The sequence below is a fragment of the Psammomys obesus genome, unplaced genomic scaffold (genome assembly GCF_907164565.1).
Source record: "Psammomys obesus unplaced genomic scaffold, mPsaObe1.curated_primary_1811, whole genome shotgun sequence".
Lineage (NCBI taxonomy): Eukaryota > Metazoa > Chordata > Mammalia > Rodentia > Muridae > Psammomys > Psammomys obesus.
In genome coordinates, this window is record NW_026585698.1 from 1,536,019 (window position 1) to 1,556,849 (window position 20,831).

Here is a 20,831-nt window from a genome sequence, read left to right on the forward strand (position 1 = left end):
CAGGGTGCAACCTTCCAGGCCAGGGCCAAGTCCGGGACTAACCAAGGCTTTTTCAAGACTCTGGGGAGAAATGTTGTCATTGACCACATGGAAATGGGATTCTGCTTCCTGGAGAGGCTGAGCATGGAGAAAGCAGTTGGGGAGACTTACAACTGGACTGTAATTTACATCTCAATTTATGCTGAGCTTACAGCCTCTTCCAATGTTCACTGGTCACGCTGACTCCAGGGTAGGGAGCTGGCTGTTTGAGGCAGCATATTATTATGGTGTACATTTAATATACTATACTAGTATTATATATTATTTATGTAACATGTATTATGTAAGTAGTATAAACAAGCAAATATATCTGAGGCAGGATCTCTGTCATCCAGGCTGGCCCTAAACTCCTGAGCTCAAGTGATCCTCCTGTCCCAGCCTCTTGTGTATGTAGGTACCGTCCTTTCCTGGGACGGTAGGTATGCCAATGCCTGGCTTGTTCTACTCTTTTCTGTTTATCTTTCCTGATCTGGTCTGCTTAAGGCTATTTGCTAAGGACACCTCCTTGCAAAGGCTATCTAACTATCTAAGGCTAAATTCACCTTTTGTCCTTAAATTGATTAAAGTATATTTATACTAACCCAGGATTGACATGTTTATTCGGACAAACTTTCCCTGTGGCTTTTGGATTTTTTGCCATGCTCAAAAGGGCCTTCCCACTGGGAATTATCAAACATTTATTCATATTACGCTCATATACTTCATGGTTTCATGTTTGACATCTTAGCATTTTGTTGTTATTCTTTCCTTTTTTTTTGGTTTGGTTTTCTGAGACAGGGTCTCATGCACCTCAGCTGCCTGGAACCAACTATCTAGATTAGGTTGGCTTTGAACTCCTCCTGATCCTCCTGCCTCCATCTCCGAAGTGCTGACCTTATAGGTGCACACCACCACACCCAGGTTACGTCTGAGAATCTTACTCATGGACAGAACGGGTGAATAGATTCACTATCAAGAAAGAATCAGGGGCTGGAGTGGTGGCTCAGCAGGAAAAGCCCTTGCTGCATACAACTGATGGCCGGACTTTGATCCCTGGAACCGACAGCTGGAAGGAAAGCACAGACTCCACCCATCTGTCCTCTGACCTCCACATGCTATACATCATGGCAGACACACACACACACACACACACACACACACACACACAGAATCAAACTTTTTTCTTCTATTTGCCTTTTCCCACAGGACCTGTCACATGCCTCAACATCCATTCCAGAACAATCCACCTTTCTCTTTCTACTATTAAACGAGGCTCTTATAACAAACCAAATTCCCTCGGGTATTTGGTTTTGTTTCTTGTTCTTCTCTTCTGATCTAGCCATTTGTCTCAGTTGCCCTGCTCTTTTCCCTAATGTAGTCATGAACTTACCTTTCTTTCTGAAATAAAGGCAGCATTTGATTGGACAACCAGGATGAGACACACATTACATTTATGGATAAAGGACGTATACATGATAAGGGAAAATAAGATAAATCCACCCATCTCTGAAATTCATCTTGCTCTAAGTACCTCCCTCTCGAGGCAGCATCTGCTCCTCCTCCTGGGGAGTGTACCACCATGCACGGGAAGGGTACTGCCATGGACCATGTGCCTCAGAAATGTGGGGTGTCCAAGACGTCTTCTCTTCTAAAATCCCTTTCTATTGTCGCCAAAACTCACCGTGGCCACCTCTAAATGGCGTGCATGCACACAAACACACACACACAATCAAATACATATCTGGAGCAGGATATTTAAACAGCACTCACCTGCCACTTCTGTTCAATATGCTCCTCCTGTACTATTGTGTCCCTCATCCACTAAACACAACCCATGAGCACCCACACCTTGGGATACATTTCCTGAGTATCGTGTCCTTTGTGCAAAGCCCTTGCTGGCCCTTCCAGCCTTGCTTTCCTGTCCAGTCCTTTCCAGGTGCTTCTCCCGACTTAGGAGCTTGGCACCCCTCCTGACCTTCCTTTCCTGGTGAACTCTGTAAGACTGTGAATGTAGTCCAATCACCCCTTCCTCCTACAGTCTTTCCTTCTGGACATGGCCTGAGCACCATAATTCCCTTCCTCCATGTACCCACTATTCCCTGCCACATGGCAAATGAGATGGCTATCAAGCAGTCAGACTCCTGTCATCTCCCCTGCACCTGGCAGGCATCCAGCAGATGTGTCTACCTGTCGTAGGGGAGAGCGGGAGCCCATGGAGGAGAGGAGCCCCTTGACAGGCAGTCATCCCTAACTTGGTCACAACCTGCCTAGTGTGCCTTGGGGTCCAGCTCCCACTCTGTGTCATGGGGCTCCTGTGAGGACACCCAGACACTGGATTCCACCCCTCCGTGCCACTGGAAGGGGGTCATCCTTCTCCAAGTGCCTCGCTGGCCCTTCTGTTTGGACTATTGATGAGGCTTCCGAAGCGTGGGTGGGGAGCCCTTAAGGATGGCAAGGCTGGTTCTGATGAGCCGTATTTATTCAGGACACATGTTCCCATGTCTCCAGCTGCCACCTAGGACTTGCCTGCTTGACCTCAGCTCTTAACGTCAAACAGATCTTTGTCGGCCTATCTCATGCGCCCACCAGGGGGGTGTAGCAGTGGCAACTGAGGGGCAGTTTGGTATCACGCAGCTACGGTGGTTTCACCACCTGGCTGATGATCAGTGGCCAATGTCAGAGGACTCTGTCCTGGCATGAAGCATTGCCAGCACCAATGGAGGCACCAACAAGGACTGTCACATTTCCCTGAAGGCGAAGATCCTTTATATACAGTGACACTTCAAGCTGGAAGGGAATGTTGGGATAAAATGCCCTTATCACCCAGAAGCCTGATAACCACTGTGGGCACGAGATTCCCAGGCTACTCCTGGGATTTGTTGGGCAGTCGGGGAGAATACCTCCAGCCTGTGCTGGAGGCCTAGCGTATAATTATATATAGTGCCTGTCACTGTGATGTCATCTTGTTCCTTTACTCCAGCAATTCTCAACCTGTGGGTAGAGACCCTTTTGGGGGTCGTATATCAGGCATCTAGCATATCATATATTTACGCTATGATTCATAACACTAGCAAAATTACAGTTATGAAGAAGCAATGAAAATAATGTTATGGCTGGGGGTCACCACAACATAAGGAACTGTATTAGAGTAGCAGCATTAGGAAGGCTGAGAACCACTGCTCCTTTACTGTACTTTCCCATCATCCTGCTCTCTCACTGTGCTCCCTGCTCCCCGACGTGCCCTTATCACGTGGCAGGTTCCTCATGTTCCTCATCAGAGAAAGGGAGGTCCACGCCCACACAGGACCCCAGCCAAACCCCTTCTCAGTGGGCCTGTTTCTGCTTCGGAGAGGCTCTTCTAGACTATGCCGAATCCTGCTCCCTCCCTGACACAGGCTTCATTGAAGCTTTGTGAGTGGGTACCTTGGGACCTCACTCATCCTCCTCCCTGAAGCTGTGGTATCTTGCTGGATCCATCACCCACATTCCAGGCAGTCCCTAAGGATGCATGTCAGAGGGAAGTCGGGAGGTGCTAGTTAACTCAGAGGACCTGGTACTGACAGTGAGGAGGAGAAAGCTTGGAGGGCGGGCTGGGGCTTCACCAGGAGCGGGGTGCTGGGGTCAGTGAACCTGGACTTCGTCATCTGCTCCTGGTTTTGGGGAGCTGAGATTAGTTCCAAAGAAAGCTGGGCACCCGCTTAGGCCAGGCAGCCCTCTTCCTTCGTGTAAACAACGGCAACCGCCGCTCCTGCCTCCCAGCTGCTGGAGTCTTGTGGCTAGAGGCTAGGCTAGGAGCCCTCCCTGGAGTCAGTAATTTAGGTATATTTAGTCAGCCCACTCTCTTTAACATCAACAGCAATGCTGAGAAGCAACGCCACACGGGATGGCCGCACCCAGAGGCCCACACCAAGGCTCACCCTTATCCCCTAGAGATCTTTTCATTAACTTTTCCAACCTCCATAACCACCCCCCCCCCCGCCAAAAGAACAGCAACAACTTACAGGGGGGCCTCGAGGCCCGATGATGGACATCCCCGCATCTCCAGGGGCACCCTGTGGGGAGACAGAGGGTGTGTGGAAGGGTAGGCAGAGGGGAAAATGGTGGGAAAAGGAAGCAAAGGGGGGCAGGGGAGCTGGCAGTCAAGGGAAGGGATGCCAACCCCACAGACCAAAAGGGAGGCCAGAGATTAGTTGAAAACAGGGGCCCAAAGGCGGTGATTGGAACATCCCACAGGGGCTGAGAAGGGCAGTGGAAGCAGCAGACATGAAGAGATGTGGGTGGGAGAGGACAGTGGGCTTGGGAAATGCAGAGAGCGGGGTCCATGCCGCTGAGAGGCAGGAAGGGGACACAGGAAAAGGTGTGCTTCAGTGGTGAGAGTCCACCTGTTTCTCCTGGTAGCACACCCTACGATTGTTAAACAGGAACTGTGAGAACGGACAGCCAGGACATATGATACACTGGCTTATGGTTTCTGCAGCCCCGAGCCCAAAGGCTGATGATGGTCTCAGATGTCCCAGGGAAAGCCACAGAAGGCTGAAGGCTGAGCCCAGGCTGAGCCCCTCCGGCGTGTCCTGGAGCTAGCTGGCTGGAAGCCCTTCGAGCTATCACAGGTGGCTGAGGCAGCTGGATAAATGCGGATGTGGGTGTGCAGGGACTGTAGCAGACGAAAGAGGGGAATGAAATGCCCAGGGCCCTGAGTTAAAGTCATGGCAGCTTTCTGAGCTTACACAACCTCTGCCCCCCGCCTCCCCCGAGAGCTGGAGCTTGGAATGCTCTATAGCCCTTGAAGGGAAGGGATCGAAATGTATTTTTTAAAATGTCCTACCTCACACACAGGCAAGCAGTGATTTCAAGCTAGCTTTGTAGCACTGTGAGGTGGCAGAGAGGACTTAGGGCAAAATGCATGCTTTGAAGGGCAACTCAGCCATCCCAAGGAAATTTCTTGGGATAACACTGGAAAGTGCTTTGAAGCACCATGTGGTCTGGGGAAGGAGACATGTCTTTCCTGGGCAGTTTCCCCCCTCAGAGGATGGGACCAATAGTCCTGTTTCATTTGGAAGACCTCCCAGTCCTATGAGCAGCAGCCTCAGCCTTGGAGTCAGAGCACACAAGCTTCTCTCCAGCTCTGCTGCCTTCTAGCTGTGTGACTGTGGCCATCTGACTTTCCTTCTCTGGGCCTAATGCTCAGAGTAAAGCTTCCAGGAAGGGCTGTCAGTGTCAACTGAGCCAACCGAAACAAGAACACTCACAGCGTGCCCACTGCTGAGGAGCCACCGCTTTGTTAGCATTTGTTCCTTTGGAGATTAGATGTTCTGTTGCAGTAAAGTATGTGTGCAGCACCTGTGTGTTTGTGTGTCTGTCTGTGTGTGTGACTATGTTACGTGTGTCTGTGTCTATGTGTGTGCATCTGCCTGTGTGCCTGTGCATGTGTGTGCGTGCATGTATGTTTAAGTATGTGTGTGTGTTGGGGGGGGGGGTCTTCTGCCTGTAAATCCAGCTCTCAGTAGGCAGAGGTGGGAGGCAGGAAGATCACTGTAAGTTTCAGGTCAGCTTGGGACTTCTAGGCTAGCCTAGGCTACAAATCAAAACCCTGTCCAAAAAAAAAAAAAAAAAAAAAAAAAATTCCACAGGTGCCCAGTGTCTGCGAGGAGGGAAGAAAAGAAAAGCTGAGGATCAGGACTCTCAGCTTCTAGTCCCTGCTCATGTTACTGCTGGGGATTTTGGACAAACTTCAGTCTATCTCCCTGGGTCTTGCTTTCCCCTCTGATTGGATAAGTTACTCTGAAATCCCCAGAACTCGCCAGGCTGCTCTTTCCAGGATGTCCCCTCCCTCGACCCAGGAAAAATGGAGGGTCCTCTCTGGGACTCTGGGGTCCCCCATAGGCAGTCTAGCTACACAGCAGTGATAAGCCAGTCTCTTCCTTGGGGGTGGGTGAAAGCCCACAGCTAGGAATTGGAGCAATGGCCCTCCGCATGTGGTTAAGGCAGGGCAGGACAGACTCATGAGCTAGGACAGCGGGAATCCCAGGCCCCACACCAGGGTGTGCAGGGTGTTAGCCTAAAAGCCTCCCGGTGAGAGAGAAGGCTGGGATAAAGATGGAAGGGGCAGCAAGGACTCACCTTCTCGCCTGGTTGACCTTTGATACCCTGGGCAGGCAGCCCCATGAAACACAGGGCACAGGGAAGAGAGATGGGGGCGAGAGAAAAAAGAGGGTAAGAGGCAGACACGGACACAGGAATCCGTGTTAATGGCACAGCAACTGAACAAAAGAAATGGCCGTGAAATAAGAAACACAGCAGGACAAAACACAGATGCAGACACGCGACGGCCCTCTCAGCCAGCAAGCGAGGCCAGCTGCTCTTCATCACCGGGAGGGAAGCAGTGGGCCCTGTCCAAGTGCTGCGTGCATGAGCGAGGCGAGGGGGTGATAGCCCCAAACCAGCCAGAAAATCTCTCTGAGAAACCAAGGCCATGGGGAAGACGTTTCCATAATCACGAACCCCAGGGACTCTGAAGGCCCCTCTGAGCACCAAGTACTGAGCCTTTCTAAATGAGGTAACACTGGGACCATGAGGGCTACCCACGCTCCGTGGAGGGAAAGCTAGAGGCATGTGGAGTGGTGGCCAGAAGGTGACTCTAGGGCCTGGGTGGCTCAGGCCTGTAATCCCAGCTACTTGGGAGACTGAAGCAGAAGAATACAAGTTCAAGGCCTCCTTCAGCTAGAGACTGAGTTCAAGACCAGGTAGGGATAACTCTGTGAGACCCTGTCTCAAAGCCTGAAGAGCGTTGAGGATCAAACTCAGTGGTAGGATGCTTGCCTCATATGCTCAAAGCCCTACGTCCAATCACCAGCACTACAAAAAAAGGTAGCCGGTGGAAAGAGGTGGGAGACACCAATTCTACAAGGACGTTGGATGAGAATAAAGCTAGACACCCAGCCAGCAGTCCGTCATTACTACGGTGGCCAGCAGACAGGCAGCCTCGGTCTACCCAGCTCCCCACAGGCCAGTGGCGCCACCTCTGGTGAAGTATGGGAATGACCCAGGAATTTCACACCTACTGGTCTTTGGACACTCTAGTCCTTACCATGGCTTATGCCAGGATCCCTAGTGAGCAGCCAAATGGGCCATTCCACATTTAAAACAGCGCCAGCAGTGAGAAGTTCCAAAGCGGCTGGAAAGCAGCACTGCCCTGGAGGTGGGAGCCTTCCGGTGGTGGGGGCTCTCCAGCCTCTCCCGTTGCCACCACACAGGAAGCTCAGGTGGGGGAGGGCAGGAAGGAGGAGCCGGAAGTACATGCTGCACTCGGCAGAACTTCCTACAGGCCAGCTGCTGCACCTAGTGTGGGGTGGGGGTTGGGGGGAGGGAGAAGGGAGTGAGCTCCCAACACTTTACCTAATGGGAGCAAGCACTGTAGGCCAGTTGACTTGAGTACAAAAATCAACTCTATTTTACCCATAAAATGGGAATGAAGGCCTTTGCTTTACTTAGGTGCGCACACTGCAATCCATCCAGCTAGACTGGCAGGGCAATGTCTCATCTCTGGGTGGGACCCAGTGATAGACAGCACAGATGGACCCGTGTCTGATGTGGATACGGCAGGCAAAGGGCACAGGGTCCCGGTATAGAATCGATGTGAGGACTCCATGGAGGGGGCCAGGGCTCTCACACCGACAGGTCTTGAGGGCCTTACGACACTGAGAATGGCACCACGCTGGTTATACGCACTGACTGTTTTTCCACACTCAAGCCTTGTTGAGTGTGTGTATGGAGGGGCAGATGAGGCAGCAGCAGACAAGAGCTTTGAGGTTGCTGAGATCATCCTGAGAGACCACTCGGGGAAAGCCTACACCAAGAACCTGGTAGATGGTGGGCGAAATGGTGTGGACTAATGTGACCCCCGAGCACCAAGAAGGTGGCCTCACAGCTCATAGGCTGCATGAACTCTAGAATGTTCCATGCCTCCGAGGGACGGGGAGCATCTGTTTAAAGTCAACCCCTCCTTTCAGCTGTGTGTTATGGCTGGATTGCCAGAGTCAAGGTTGGAGCCCTGTTGCCTGCCTCAAGTATCTGCTCACTCACTTCCCAGCGCGTAGCCTTGAGAAAGACGTTTATTTACCTTCTTCTTCGATTTGATACTGGGGGTGGGGTGGGAACTGTACCTCTCTGTGTGCAGTTCTCACGAGGACTGAATGAGCTGATTTGTGAAAGCTCTTTGGTTCAATTCCCAGCACGATGTCGGCAGTAGCAAGGGGTTGCCTAAGCTTTGGGTACCCAACTCCCTGCTGGCTCCAGCCGTGCAAAAATCACACACAAATGCCGCAGCCATGCTTACGGCCAGTGCCAGCACAGAGAGGAGAGTCAGGCAAAGCCAACAACGATGGCGGTGGGAGCACGCTGGAGATGATGCTGGTGGGAAGTTAGCGGTCAGAGGAGGGGGCAGCCTTGCCTATGTCAGTGTCCTGGCTACATCCTAATTCAGGAATGCCCTTTATCACCTCAGGCGCTGTCTAGATCAGTGATTCTCAACCTTCCTAATGCTTCAAACCTTTAACACAGTTTGTGTTGTGGTGACCCCCAACCATAAACTTAATTTCATTGCTACTTCATGACTGTAATTTTGCTACTATTAGGAATCATGATATAAATATCTGATATGCAGGATCGTCTCAGGTGACCCCTGTGAAAGGGCTGTTTGACCGACCCCCAAGGGGGTTTTGACACGTGGGTTGAGAATCACTGGTCTAGACCCTGGAGCCCTTCATCCTGACCCCGGTGCCAGGGACTCAATGCCTGGAGCCAGCCTTCTCATATCTTCTGACCAACCATTCTCATCTCCCTTTAACTCTTTCATCGCTTTTCACAGATGGAAAATTTAACTGAATTCACCCTTAAGAGGACCTGGAAGAACTGCCTGGAACCAATGAACTGCTTTCACTGTTTCTGTACATCCATCGAGGACACCCAGGGGAGATAGTGGCTGCTCAAGGGACAGCCGCAGAGGCAGCGGGTGCCTTGAGATACTCAGGCCTTACCCCCCCACCCCCGCACATTCAGTGACTTTCTTGTAGTTTTTCCTCTGCTCCCAATAGGTGCCAGAAAGATTGGTTTGTATGGGATCCTACTCATTATATATGTATACCTGTGATAAACTTTAATTTATAAATTGGACACAGTAAGAAATTAAAAATGACAACTTGCAATAAAATAAAATAAGTTTAACAATGTTTCCTAAGAGGTTGGGTCTCTTTTGAAATACCTGACTGCAGTAACTAACGCTATGTTCGCAGATGAACTGTGAGTTGCCATTCTGTGTAGCCTATCTTCCCTTCTCCTTCCTTGGACCTCCTGAAGTTGCCCTGAGCAGCACTTCACTGTGCACAGAAGACAAGCCAGCAAGAAGAAGCAAGCAATGGCCCCCCAAGCAGGGACATGTGTGTCAACTCACCACACGTCCAGGCATCCCGATGGCACCCTTGTCCCCCTGATGAAGGAGGTGGAAACAGTCAGTGTGGATGACACTTGCCAGAGTGTCCCATGTACTCACTGTACACCTGGCTTGGGGACACGGCTAGCCAGCTTTGTTGGGGCAGCTAGGATGACATCTGGAGAGGCACCAAGTGTCACGTGGATGTCACAGATGAACTTCCCGGGAGACCTCAGTAACTAGTGCTAGGACCCCAGTGCCTGGAGCCAGACCTCTTATCTCCCGTGTATAGTTTTCTGCACTCAAGCACGGTGCTAGAGAGTAAGGTGATAGCAGGAGGAGGTCACAAATCTGGACCTCAGTTCCCTTTGGTTGTCTGTAAGGTTCTTTCACCCTTAGGCATCTGTCATTGCAGCTCATCAGCGATAGCAAGAATGGGCCTAGGAGTCATCTTCCATGCTTTAAGGCATAGAGCAGGACAGAGGGGTGAATGACTTCTCTTGGTCTGTAAGCCGGAGCCAGGGAAGCGATGCCTGTGCTCCCCCTGCTCCTCCCTCTCCCCTTCCGGTGTCCTGCCCTGCCCTGCCCCCTCTCCTCACAGGCTGCTTCAGCATGTGGGTTGAGATGTGGGTTGTAGCCAGGGTTACATCCTCGAGCTCTGGAAATACGCTTACAAAGTTTCATTCGTCCCCCTTTCAGGAGAAAATATTTTTTTGTAATCATAAGCATGCAGACCTCATAAAAATCTGGGGCGGGGCCTCAAAGGATGGGGAGCGACAGGGTGTAGAAGGTAAGATGATGTCTGGCCTGCCAGGCAGGAGAGGACTGCTCTGAACTCTCCCCTGGGGTGTGTGTGTGGGGGGGTTCTGGGGGTGACCCTGGATCTGCTGACTCCAAAGAGGCAACCACAGAGGCAAAATGCATCCCAAGCCCCATCCCATATGTGGGAAGCCCAAGAAATGCGGTCAGTTCCTGTTAGGCTTGCACTGTCAAGATCAAGGGCATTGTTCCTTTGCTAAGAATGGCACAGTGCTGGTTGTAAGCTTCGGCTGCCTCACCATCCTCCCTGAGCACCGGCCTTACTGACTGGGAGACGAGGGATAAGAGCTTTGAGGTCCCCGTGAGACACCGCTGCCTCATGCCAAGAACCTGGCATTTGGTAAACAGTGGGCAAAATGGTACTGACTAACGCTGAAACCCACAGCACCTCGGTTCTATATATGTGTTTACGATTCCTGTCCTTTGTGTCCTAACAAAGGGCCAGCACATGTGCACCTGCCTGTGGGTCACCTCAGGGCCCTTCACGTGGAAGCTTAGACCCTCAGCCAGTAGATCTGCCCCTCCCACAAAGGACACGCCAGGCCTGTGCCTGTTGTCAGCTCAGGCTCTGACAACCTCATAGTCCACTCACTCTTGGGCTTTTGAATGATATTGCAGAGTGTGTGTGTGTTGGATTATTTTTCCTTTCTTTTGGAAAATAATGTTCTTTGCAGCCCTGGCCATAAAATGCTCAGGTTAAGGACAGAGTGGAAAGGCCAAGAGGCTGGAAACTCGGCAGCATCCTCCGCTCTGTGACTTGCCTCCTAAATGCCTTTTAAAGGTGGATGTTGTTATAAAAAAAAAAAATTCCTTTCGGTCACCTGACTATCCCCTGCTTAGATTTCACAGGACCGAGTCACCGTCCCCTGAGCTGCAGCCCTGGGAAAACCTCTGCTTTCAAGGCTGAGCGGAGACTTCCACATGCACTTTACTGAGACAGTCACTTGCCGTTGATTCTAGAAGCAGTTGGACTAGTCAAAAGGCCTTCACATAAGGTTCTAGAATCCAATGGAAGTGGCCTTTAGCAAAGGAAGACAGAGGAGATGGGTATGAACATGGATCCCCTGGAAGGGCCCCTTCCCTGCCTTCCTTCCATACCCTGCCTGTCTCCTCCGTGACCTACTTAAAAAAAAAAAAATCTAAGCCCTCTGGATGGCTACAGAGTCTTGTCTGAGCCACACCACAGAACAATGTCTTGGAAGACTTTAAAGATGGTGCTCAAATAAATGTCAGGCATGGGCCACAAGAAACCGCTGTACTTAGTGGCGTGTGATAACCCCGAAACCGTCAACTACTGAAACTCGACAGACCTGGACGATGTATTTTACCCTTCTGAGCCTGAGCCTTGCTTTCCCAACACTAAAATGAATTTGGGAATACCCACTTCTCTGAGCTAGTACTATTTTTCTCTGAGTTATCGATCAATCAGGGTGGGATACCCAGAATGCCTGGCATTTGCCAAAGCTTCCAGAAGAGATGGCTATTCGCATGGCTTCCACCCACTCTTGTCCAAAACCCCTGTGGTCACTCAGCACAGCCTTCTTATGGCAACTGAGGAGAAACAAAGGGCTTGAGTCCGCCTTTCAACAGGTCACAGGAAGACTAGAACAACAGTTTGAATGTCATCTGCCATGAAGAAGGATGGGAATGACCCAAGGGCTGGCCAGTTGCTCCAGTCCCCCATTTCAGAATTATCTATCTGGACAACAGTCCTGTGTTGGGAGTGTCTGCTGCTGAGTCTGCATGTAAAACACCCTAGGGGAAACCGGGCACAGTGGTGCATGCCTGGGATCCCAACACTCAGGAGGCAGAGGCAGGCAGATCTCTGTGTGTTCGAGGACAGCCTGGTGTACAAAGCAAGTCCAGGACAACCAAGACTACACAAAGAAACCCTGTCTCGAAAAACCAAAAACTGAAAACAAACAAACAAAAAGGCAAACAAAACCAAACAACCTAGGAGAGAAACCGAGAGCTGCAGCCATAGACCCTAGACATTCTCCAGTGTTCCAAGGTGGAGGGGAGGGGAGTGGTTTCACTCTCAGCCACAGATTAGGGACTCCAGAAGGAGGTCCCACTCAAAGAACCATGAGAAGAACTGGCCATCCAACCTAGACTGCCAACTGATCGGGAAGGAGTGAGCGCTGGGGGCATAGGGTGTGGCTCTGCGGGAGAGCACGAGAAGCACGCATGGGCCCTGGGCTCTATCCCCAGAGCCTACATGGAAGGGAGGCAGAGAGAGAGAAGAAATGAGTTACTTACTGGGAGTCCAGGCCTTCCAGTGGGACCCTGAAATAAAAAGGTGGACAGTGAACCTGACACAGGTCAGAGTTATGAACAGTTAATGGTGGAATACTGTGCGTCAGCTGTGACCTCAGGAAATTCCCCTGTACTGTAGGAGCTTGTTATTTTGTTAACAAAACAAGGATGGGGCCTTCCTTTATGTCATCCATCCATCCATCCATCCATCCATCCATCCATCCATAAAACCAAGTCACCAGGACCTCCTATATGCCAGGCCTAGGAACAGGAACAGGAACCAGAATGATATGTCCCTTCCCATGACTCAAAGGTCACTAGGGTTGGGCTTTTACTAGCTTACCCCCATCTCTGAGGCCTCCTGTCGTGAAGTACCATTTCTGCCCACTGACCCTGACTGGGAAAGGGTAGGGATAAGAGATAATCAGGGCCCTGTGTTCCCTGTTCCACCACACAGGAGAAGCCAGGGGCAGGGCAAAGCCTGTCATCTGCCATGATGCCCCTGGTACACAGGCCACATCTGTACTGGGGGACTTCCGTTGGTGCGCGAGGCCACGTAAGACACCCTCCCCCCACTTCATGATGGGTCAGCACTAGGGTCGGGGGTGAGGGCTGTCCTGCCTTCCTGCTAGAACACCAGCTAGGCATACATCAACCTGAAGTCATCCTGGCACTTGGGAGGCAGAGGCAAGAGGATAATGAAGTCAAGGCCAACATGAGCTAGAGATAAGACTGTCCCAAAATAAGCAAATGTATAAATAAATAGAAATTATCCAATTATCCAACAAATAGTCTATCAATTATGCTTTCCATTGTAGCAATACACACAGGGAACCCCTCAGGAACCTGAAAAACCCAGAAAGAGTAGTGTTTTTCTAGATCTGGATCCTGACCTCAGATGGGTATGACCCAAGAGGGCTGCCATGGTGCTATGCTAACAGCTGCCTTCTGTCAAGAGGGGAGAGACTTCTGAGGTACTCTTAGGAGCTAAGCCTGCATGGATCACAGGACTAATGTGAAAATGGCTATCTACCAAAAGCAATCTGCAGATTCAATGCAATCTCTGCTGAAACACTAAAACAATACTTCACAGAAACTGAAAAAACAAGTCTTCAACTTCATATGGAAACACACATACACACAAACAACAATAACTAACCCAGGACAGCTAAACCAATCCTGAATAAGAACCGCGGAGGTATCACCATCCTAGATTTCAGACTGTATTACAGAGCTATAGAAATAGAAACAGCATGGTACTGGCTTAAAAATAGACATGTTGATAATGGAATTGAGTTGATCAATGGAATTGAACTGAATATCCACACACAGTTTCACATACCAATAGACACCTGATTTTTGACCAAAAAAAAAAAAAAAAAAAAAAAAAAGGTAAAAAATATATACTGGAGAAGACAGCATCTTCAACAAATGATGCTGGTCAAACTGTTCAAGACTGCACATAGAAGAATGAAAATAGAGCCTTTTCTATCACCCTGCACAAAACTAATTCCAAATGCATCAAAGACCTTAACATACAACCGGACGCCCTGAATGTGATAGAAGAGAAGACCAACAGTCAATGAACGGGACCTTACAAAGCTGATGCGTTTCTGTATGGCAAAAGACACTGTCCTTTGGGCAAAGCGGCAGCCTAGAGTGGGAAAAGGTCTTTACCAATTGTATATCTGATAGAGGGTTAGTATCTAAAATATATAAAGAACTAAAATAAACTGAACATCAGGAAACAACCCAATTTTACAAAATGGGGAAAAGATCCAAAACAGAAAGTTCTCAAAGGATGAAACACAAATGGCTGAGAAACACTTAAATGTTCAACTTCCTTAGCCATCAAGGAAATCTAAATTAAAATTACTTTGAGATTTCATCTCACCCCAGTCAGAATGGCCAAGATCAATAAAACAAATGACAGCTCATGCTGGTGAGGATGTGATGAGGGGACCACTCATCCTGGTGGGATTGCTGGTGGTGGTGCAAACTTGCCCAGTCACTATGGAAATAAGTGTGGCAGTTCCTCAGGAAGATGGAAACTGAGCTACTTTAAGATCTAGCTATACCACTCTTGGGCATATTTCCAAAGGACTCTATATCCTACTACAGAGACACTTGCTCATCCAAGTTCACTGCTGCTCTAATCATAATAGCCAGAAATTGGAAGCAGCCTAAATGTTCATCCGCTAATGAATGAACAATGAAAACAAGGTATATTCACCAAAAATATGGTACATTTGCCCAATGGAATATTACTCAGCTGTTAAGAAAAATAAAATTATCAAATTCACAGGTAAATGAGCAAAACAAAAAACAATCATCCTGAGTGAGGTACCCCAGACCCACAAAGACAAATATTGTATGTTTTATCTTACATGTGGATGTTACCTTTAAGTCTTCAATATGTGTGTTTTAATCCGAATAACCACAGAGGTTAGGTTCCTAGTAAGGAGCAGGGGGAAGAAAAGGATCTCTCAAAGAAAGGGAAACAGATACTCTGTTTTTGGTGGAGGGCAAAGGGAAAAGTCCAATAGGAGGATTAAACAGGGAGGGGAAGAGAAGGGCAGGGCAAAGGAGGGAGCATGTGGCCTAATAACTAACACTAAAGGCCATTTGAAAAACCATATGGAAGCCTACTACTGTGCCCACACAAAAGGAATCTAAATGGAGTTTAGATAGGGGAGATAATGCCTCAACTAGACATATTATGCCATCAAGGAAAGCCCCCAGTACCAGGAATAAGTTATACACTACTGAGCTGCTGGCAGAAGCCCCAAAGGAACACCCAAACATCCCGGCTGTTCCCAAGGTTAGCAGTTGTTAGACTGCATCTCGGCTAAGGGCCTATTGCTGAAGACAACACTTACATGCCACTGAGCACAGAGAAATCAAGCTGGTGCCTAACCGGCATCTTCACCCCACTGACTAGTGTTCATGGTACTGGGAGATACTCTGCACAGAGGAGAAAGGGAAACACCAACCCAGGTATAAACCCTGAGACCTGCAACAACAACCCGAAAGATACACTTGTGAAATAGTGGCACAAATGCTACGGAAGTAACCAACCACTTTTGGGTTACATTTAAGACCCATTCCATGAGATGGAACACCTGACATTGCTCAGCTGTCCAAAATCTGGGACTACATAGATCACGGGTCTAAGGCAAAACGTAGTATTATTGTTCTGGTAAAGGAAAAAGCAATAAAATGACACACTGCTATATGCATAGAGTGAGAGACTCTGGAACACTCAGTCCTCAATGGTGATGTCTTCATCAAACCCCTCCTGTCAAGGCAAAAGAGGAGGAAGAAAGAGTCCAAGGGCCCAAGGTTATAGATGACTCCGAAGAAACAATGTCTCCTAGACAAACCAGGATCGATGCATACGAACTCACTAAACCTCAGACCAGATGGGGTCAAGAGAAGGGAAGGGTACACAGGGTCCCAGTACTATTCAAGACGCTATCTGCAACTGATACCCAATGACAAAGAGAAAAGCAGTTTTCCTCCAGTGGAGTCTCCTATCAACCACACATCAGCACAGGCTCCACGCCCAGGGGTAGCTGGCCCACACAAAACAAACTCAATGGTAATTTTGTGGACCTTTTGTTTCATTTTGCTTTGTTTGGGTACTTTTTTTTTTTTTTTTTTTTTTTTGTCTTGTGGGTCATTTGCTTTGTTTATTTTGATTTTTTCCACTTTTGTGTTTTTTGTGGGTTTTTGTATGTGGTTCTTGATTGTTTTTATTTTTGTTTCTTGTTTGTTTTTGGAAGCGAGTGAGAGAGAAAAGAATATAAAGTCGGTGGCTAAGGAGCTGGGGAGGATCTGGGAGGAATTAGAGGAGGGTAAACATGAACAAGATACACCCTACAATTGTTTTTCGGTTTTTGGTTTTTCAAGACAGTGTTTTCTTTCTGTAGCCTTGGCTGTCCTGGACTCACTTTGGTGACAGTTTGAGGCTGGCCTCAAACTCACAGAGATCTGCCTGCCTCTGCCTCCCTGAGGGCATAATACAGGTGTTGGTCAACATGCCCAGCTAAAAAAACTTTTTGTGAAAAAAGAAAGAAAAAAAAAAAAAAAGCAGCTGAGCCTGAGCCCTGGTATTTGGGGTGGAAATGTTTCAGTAGCAGAGGTGGACTCTTCTGGATTAGGAGCAAGCACTGTGCAGCCAGCCCACCTGTGTACAATTTGGGCTCTGCAGGTACTACATGAGAAATGAGGGGACCTTACATAAGTGGTTTTGCTTCCTTGTGCCTTTGTTTCCTCAGCTTGAAAACATGAGAAGAGTGACTTGAGTAATTGTCTGTCTTTTATGATGAATATAAATTGGTGTATCACAAGCCCTGGACTCAAGAATCTGCATACAGCAAGTGCTAAGCAATTGCTGACATGAGCCATTATTAGAAGGGACAAGTGGGGGAGGCACAGGACCAGGAAGAGACATGCTTCACAGGGTGTCCTGTGCATTCCTACCTAACTGTAGCTGAGTTTTACAAAAATGGTTTCCTTTTTGCTTGGACCAACAGGGTGCTTGAAGCCCAGATTTCCTGTCTCTTCTGTCTACTTCCTTACCTAGTTTGCTTTCTATTGCTGTAATAATCACCATAACCGAGGCTGCACCGTTTACTTGGCTTACACATTCAGATCTCAGGCCATCACTAGGGCAGGGCAGGGACTCAAGGCAGGAACTGAAGCAGAGGCAGTTACTGGCTTGCTTTCCATGGCTTGCTTATACAACCCAAGACCCTCCTGCCCAATGGTAGCATAACCCACAGTGGGCTGAGCTCTCTCCTACACCAATCACTAATCAAAAAAATAACCTGTCTACAGGTCAATCTGTTGGAGATCCCCCCTTCCAGTAGAGAAGCCTCTTCGAAGACCACATGACCTGAGTTTGTGTCAACTTGACAAACATGGTTTTAAATCTCTTGCCCCCAAAGTGAGGTGGCATAGAAATAAATTAAACAACAGGAATTACGGAATTAAAAAAAAAAAGAGGGTGTTGTAATGCTCTTATAACTCAAGCGATGGGGACAGGGAGACAGGCTTCTGCCCTGGACACTAGCGTGGGGACAGTGGGAAAGGACAGTTTACTATCCTTTGCTAGTTCCTGCTACCACATCAATGTGTCTTCCATGGTGAGTGCCAACCTTGTGCCCACGGGAACCTGGATATTCCCACTGGAGTACAGAGCCATCTCCTGAGAGTCTGCCTGCCCAAAGGACAGTCATCTGTCCAGCCCTCACCCCTCATGGCCAACATCCTTACTTTGCAGGAAGCAAAGAGAACAGGGCTGAGGAGGCTTCCCATCCCTATTCCTCCTTCTGCTTTTTAGTTTTTTTAGTCAGAGAGTTGGGCCAGGTCCCGAGGCCTCTCATCTGCAACAAGTTTGGGAATGCAAGGAACTACCTGGCCCTTGCCCCTTGCGCTACAGCTCAGGTAGGTTGAGACTGTAAGCAGGGGCACGTACCCCTCTTCCTTTGCCAGTCCCCGGAATCCAGGAGTGATAGTACCCACTCTGGCTGGGAACAACATGCCAGAGAAGCTGGCACAACTTTCAACATGCTAATGTTCTATTAAGGGACACAGGCTTAATGCCACCTCTGAAGTGTCCTCAGGGTGGGGCAAGTGTGGATTCTTGCCTTTAATCCCAGCACTCAGGGAGGCAGAGACAGGCAGAGCTCTGTGAGTTCAAGGCCAGCTTGGTCTACAAAAGCAAGTCCAGGACAACCAAGACTACACAGAGAAACCCTGTCATGAAAATCCAAAAGAAAAAACCCAAACAAAACCAGGAAGAATACATGCCCCCATTCCAGCAGGTGGCCTGTCATAGTTCCTTTAAAAACAAACAAACAGTCTTAGGTACCCAGGCTGGCTTTGAACTCCTTATATAGCTGAGAATGACCTTGAAGTCATGACCTGTCTCTCCCTCCCAAGTGCTGGTATTTATTCTTAATATTGAACCCAGAGCTCCACACCTGCCAGGCAAGCACGCTACCAAACTCAGCACGTCCTAGCTGCTGCCATTTGTTTTGGAAGATGGGTGATGGGAACAATCATTTGATGCTCCTTAATGAACCATGATAATGTGCCTTCCTCCTTAGCTGCTCTGCTATCTGAATCCTACCAGACGAACTGGTGGCAGGATCTTGGGGGAGGGGGCTGGAATTTCAGGGTACCTACAGAGTGTTAAATGACCATCTCTTTAAGGATCAGGTACACCGATTCACAAGCAGAGTACTCTCTTCCTCTGGCTTCCACTGGTTCCTCACAGCCCCAGAGCCACCTCCTAGCAACTCAGGAGGGAGGGAGTGGGTTAGATTTTAGTAACCTTGAGAAAGATCTGATGCGAAGTGGCTAGGCCCTTTCAGAGCCAGGTTTCCCCCAGTACCCTTGGGTCTTTTGTAGGCTATCAAGTACTGTCCCCTCAAACAGCACATGATTCTGGTTTTGGGTCCTTTACCTGAGGGAGGTGTTTCCTTAGGTTCTTCTCCAGGATTGGAAAAGGTCCAACTCCCTGCCCACCATGGGACGAAGGCCCAGAAAGCAGGACACATTGCCTCTAGTACCATTGCCACTACCAGCCTCAGCTGCCCCTGGGGGCCCCGGCCAGAATGGAACTGCCCACGCAGGGGTGTGGATGGCACTGGTGAGTCTCTAGCTTGGAGCTGTGCCTGACCTGCTTTCTGCATGGGACAAAGACACTGGGGGAGGGAGGTAGAAACTAGCAGGGTGATCTTCCTTCTTTCTGATATCTGCCACTTTTTGGACTGTTATTTGAGTGTGTTTGAAGAGGGGAAAACAAAATAGCCAGGCCAATAAGGGGTAGCCAGATTTCTAGAATGAAATGATGGACAGAAGGCTAGGGTGGTACACCCCTAAGGAGATACAGAATCCTTGATCAGCGGGACATTTGGAGGGACCCTCCTGGAGGACAGCAGGGGGCTGGCTGTCAGCGCCCCTCCCAGGGCTCTGTTACCATAGACGACACAGGCCTTTGAGACAGATGCACACGCAGGGACCAGCTGCAGCCCGTACTTACAGGAGGTCCTGAAAGAGAGAGAAAAGGGCTGGTCAGTGTCACTGCTGCCAGAGGGAGGGAGTGGGGAGGTCACCTTAGAAACAAGGCTCAAGAATTCTTTGGCAGAGGGGTTTCCATCTGGTCTTCAAAGTTCGTCTTTTCCTGGCTCACTCTTGCCAGTGTAATCCATTTCTTCTTTATTTTCTCTCCATATTTTTGTTATTGGATGAGAAATGCAGGGTCTGGACCCTAGGTTCAGCTCTGAGAGGGGTCTAGTGGTCCCCACCCCTCACCTTCCTGCCTGTCAAATGGCATTCTTGGGGAACTGCCAGCATTTGTGTTCCAAATTGCTCCATGGTGGCCTCGGATGCATACTCAGCGGGGTCACAGAAGGTGCTGGAGAGATCGACGCTCACCACTCCTGCAAGCTTTCCCAGGACATGCAATGGAAAACTGGCGCAAGGAGTGGGCTGGGGGTGGGGACCCTCTCCAGCCCTCCCCTGATGTCTATCGGCCTGGCCTGGTTTCTGTTAGGCATTGAGTCAGGCGTCTTGCCCTGCTGGGTCTGCCGCCCACTGCTGCTTTCCTGACACCCACTTCTCAGCCTTCGGCCGGCCCTCTCTCTACGGACTCTTTCTTCCCTCCCTCTCCTTGTCCGCTTTCCCTCCTCCTGCCCTGGACTGCAGCAGCCCGGTCTCATTACTAACAAGTTCAAGCATTGTGAGGGTGGGAGCCAAGAGGGTAGGAGAGGAAGGGAGTGACAGGAGGAGGCAGCCTAAGGGGCATTTCCGAAGAAGGGAGCTGTGGAGGCCTCACAGCCCCTAGTGGAGGGGTCCTGGCGGCGTGTCTCCTCAGCCCCTGCTGACCTGACCATGTCGCTTAGAAGTGACTTCATTTGCCTTTCATGCTCTGCCAACGTGGTCGCCTTATACCCCCTCCTCCCCAGGCTTCTTATAACCCCAAAGCCATTTTCTTCTCCCCTCTCTCATCTGCCAGTATCATCTGTGTTCTGGTCCCCATCCAGGAAGAAGTGCTCGTCTCCTGCTGGCCTCTGTCAAGCCATCATGTCCGGGTGAACAAAGTGTTTCAATTAAAAACAATAACCAGAAAAAAAAAAAAAAAAAAGAAGAAGAAGAAGAGGGGGGGAAGGTGTAATGGCTGGATGGGAAGCCGTGGGCCAGATGGCAGGGCTCCAGAACAGGCTGGGGGCAGCAAGGGTCAGGGAGGGAGAGCATCTGGGACCTACTAGGCCGAGGGACAGGGGAATGTCACACAGAA

At 49.5% G+C, this 20,831-nt stretch overlaps 1 protein-coding gene across 1 annotated transcript in view; it reads right to left on the reverse strand.

Annotated features, from left to right (window-relative positions):
- Window positions 1–12,544, reverse strand: part of Col13a1 (collagen type XIII alpha 1 chain) — a 71,594-nt gene extending 59,050 nt beyond the window's left edge. The window contains exons 1-4 of the mRNA XM_055599004.1: window positions 12,524–12,544; window positions 9,467–9,502; window positions 6,139–6,165; window positions 4,020–4,070 (exon numbers count right to left, since the gene is read on the reverse strand). Coding sequence (XP_055454979.1) covers window positions 4,020–4,070; window positions 6,139–6,165; window positions 9,467–9,481 — 93 coding nt within the window. The 5' untranslated portion in view covers window positions 9,482–9,502; window positions 12,524–12,544. The remainder of the gene's footprint in view (window positions 1–4,019; window positions 4,071–6,138; window positions 6,166–9,466; window positions 9,503–12,523) is intronic.
- Between the last annotated feature and the right edge of the window lie 8,287 nt (window positions 12,545–20,831).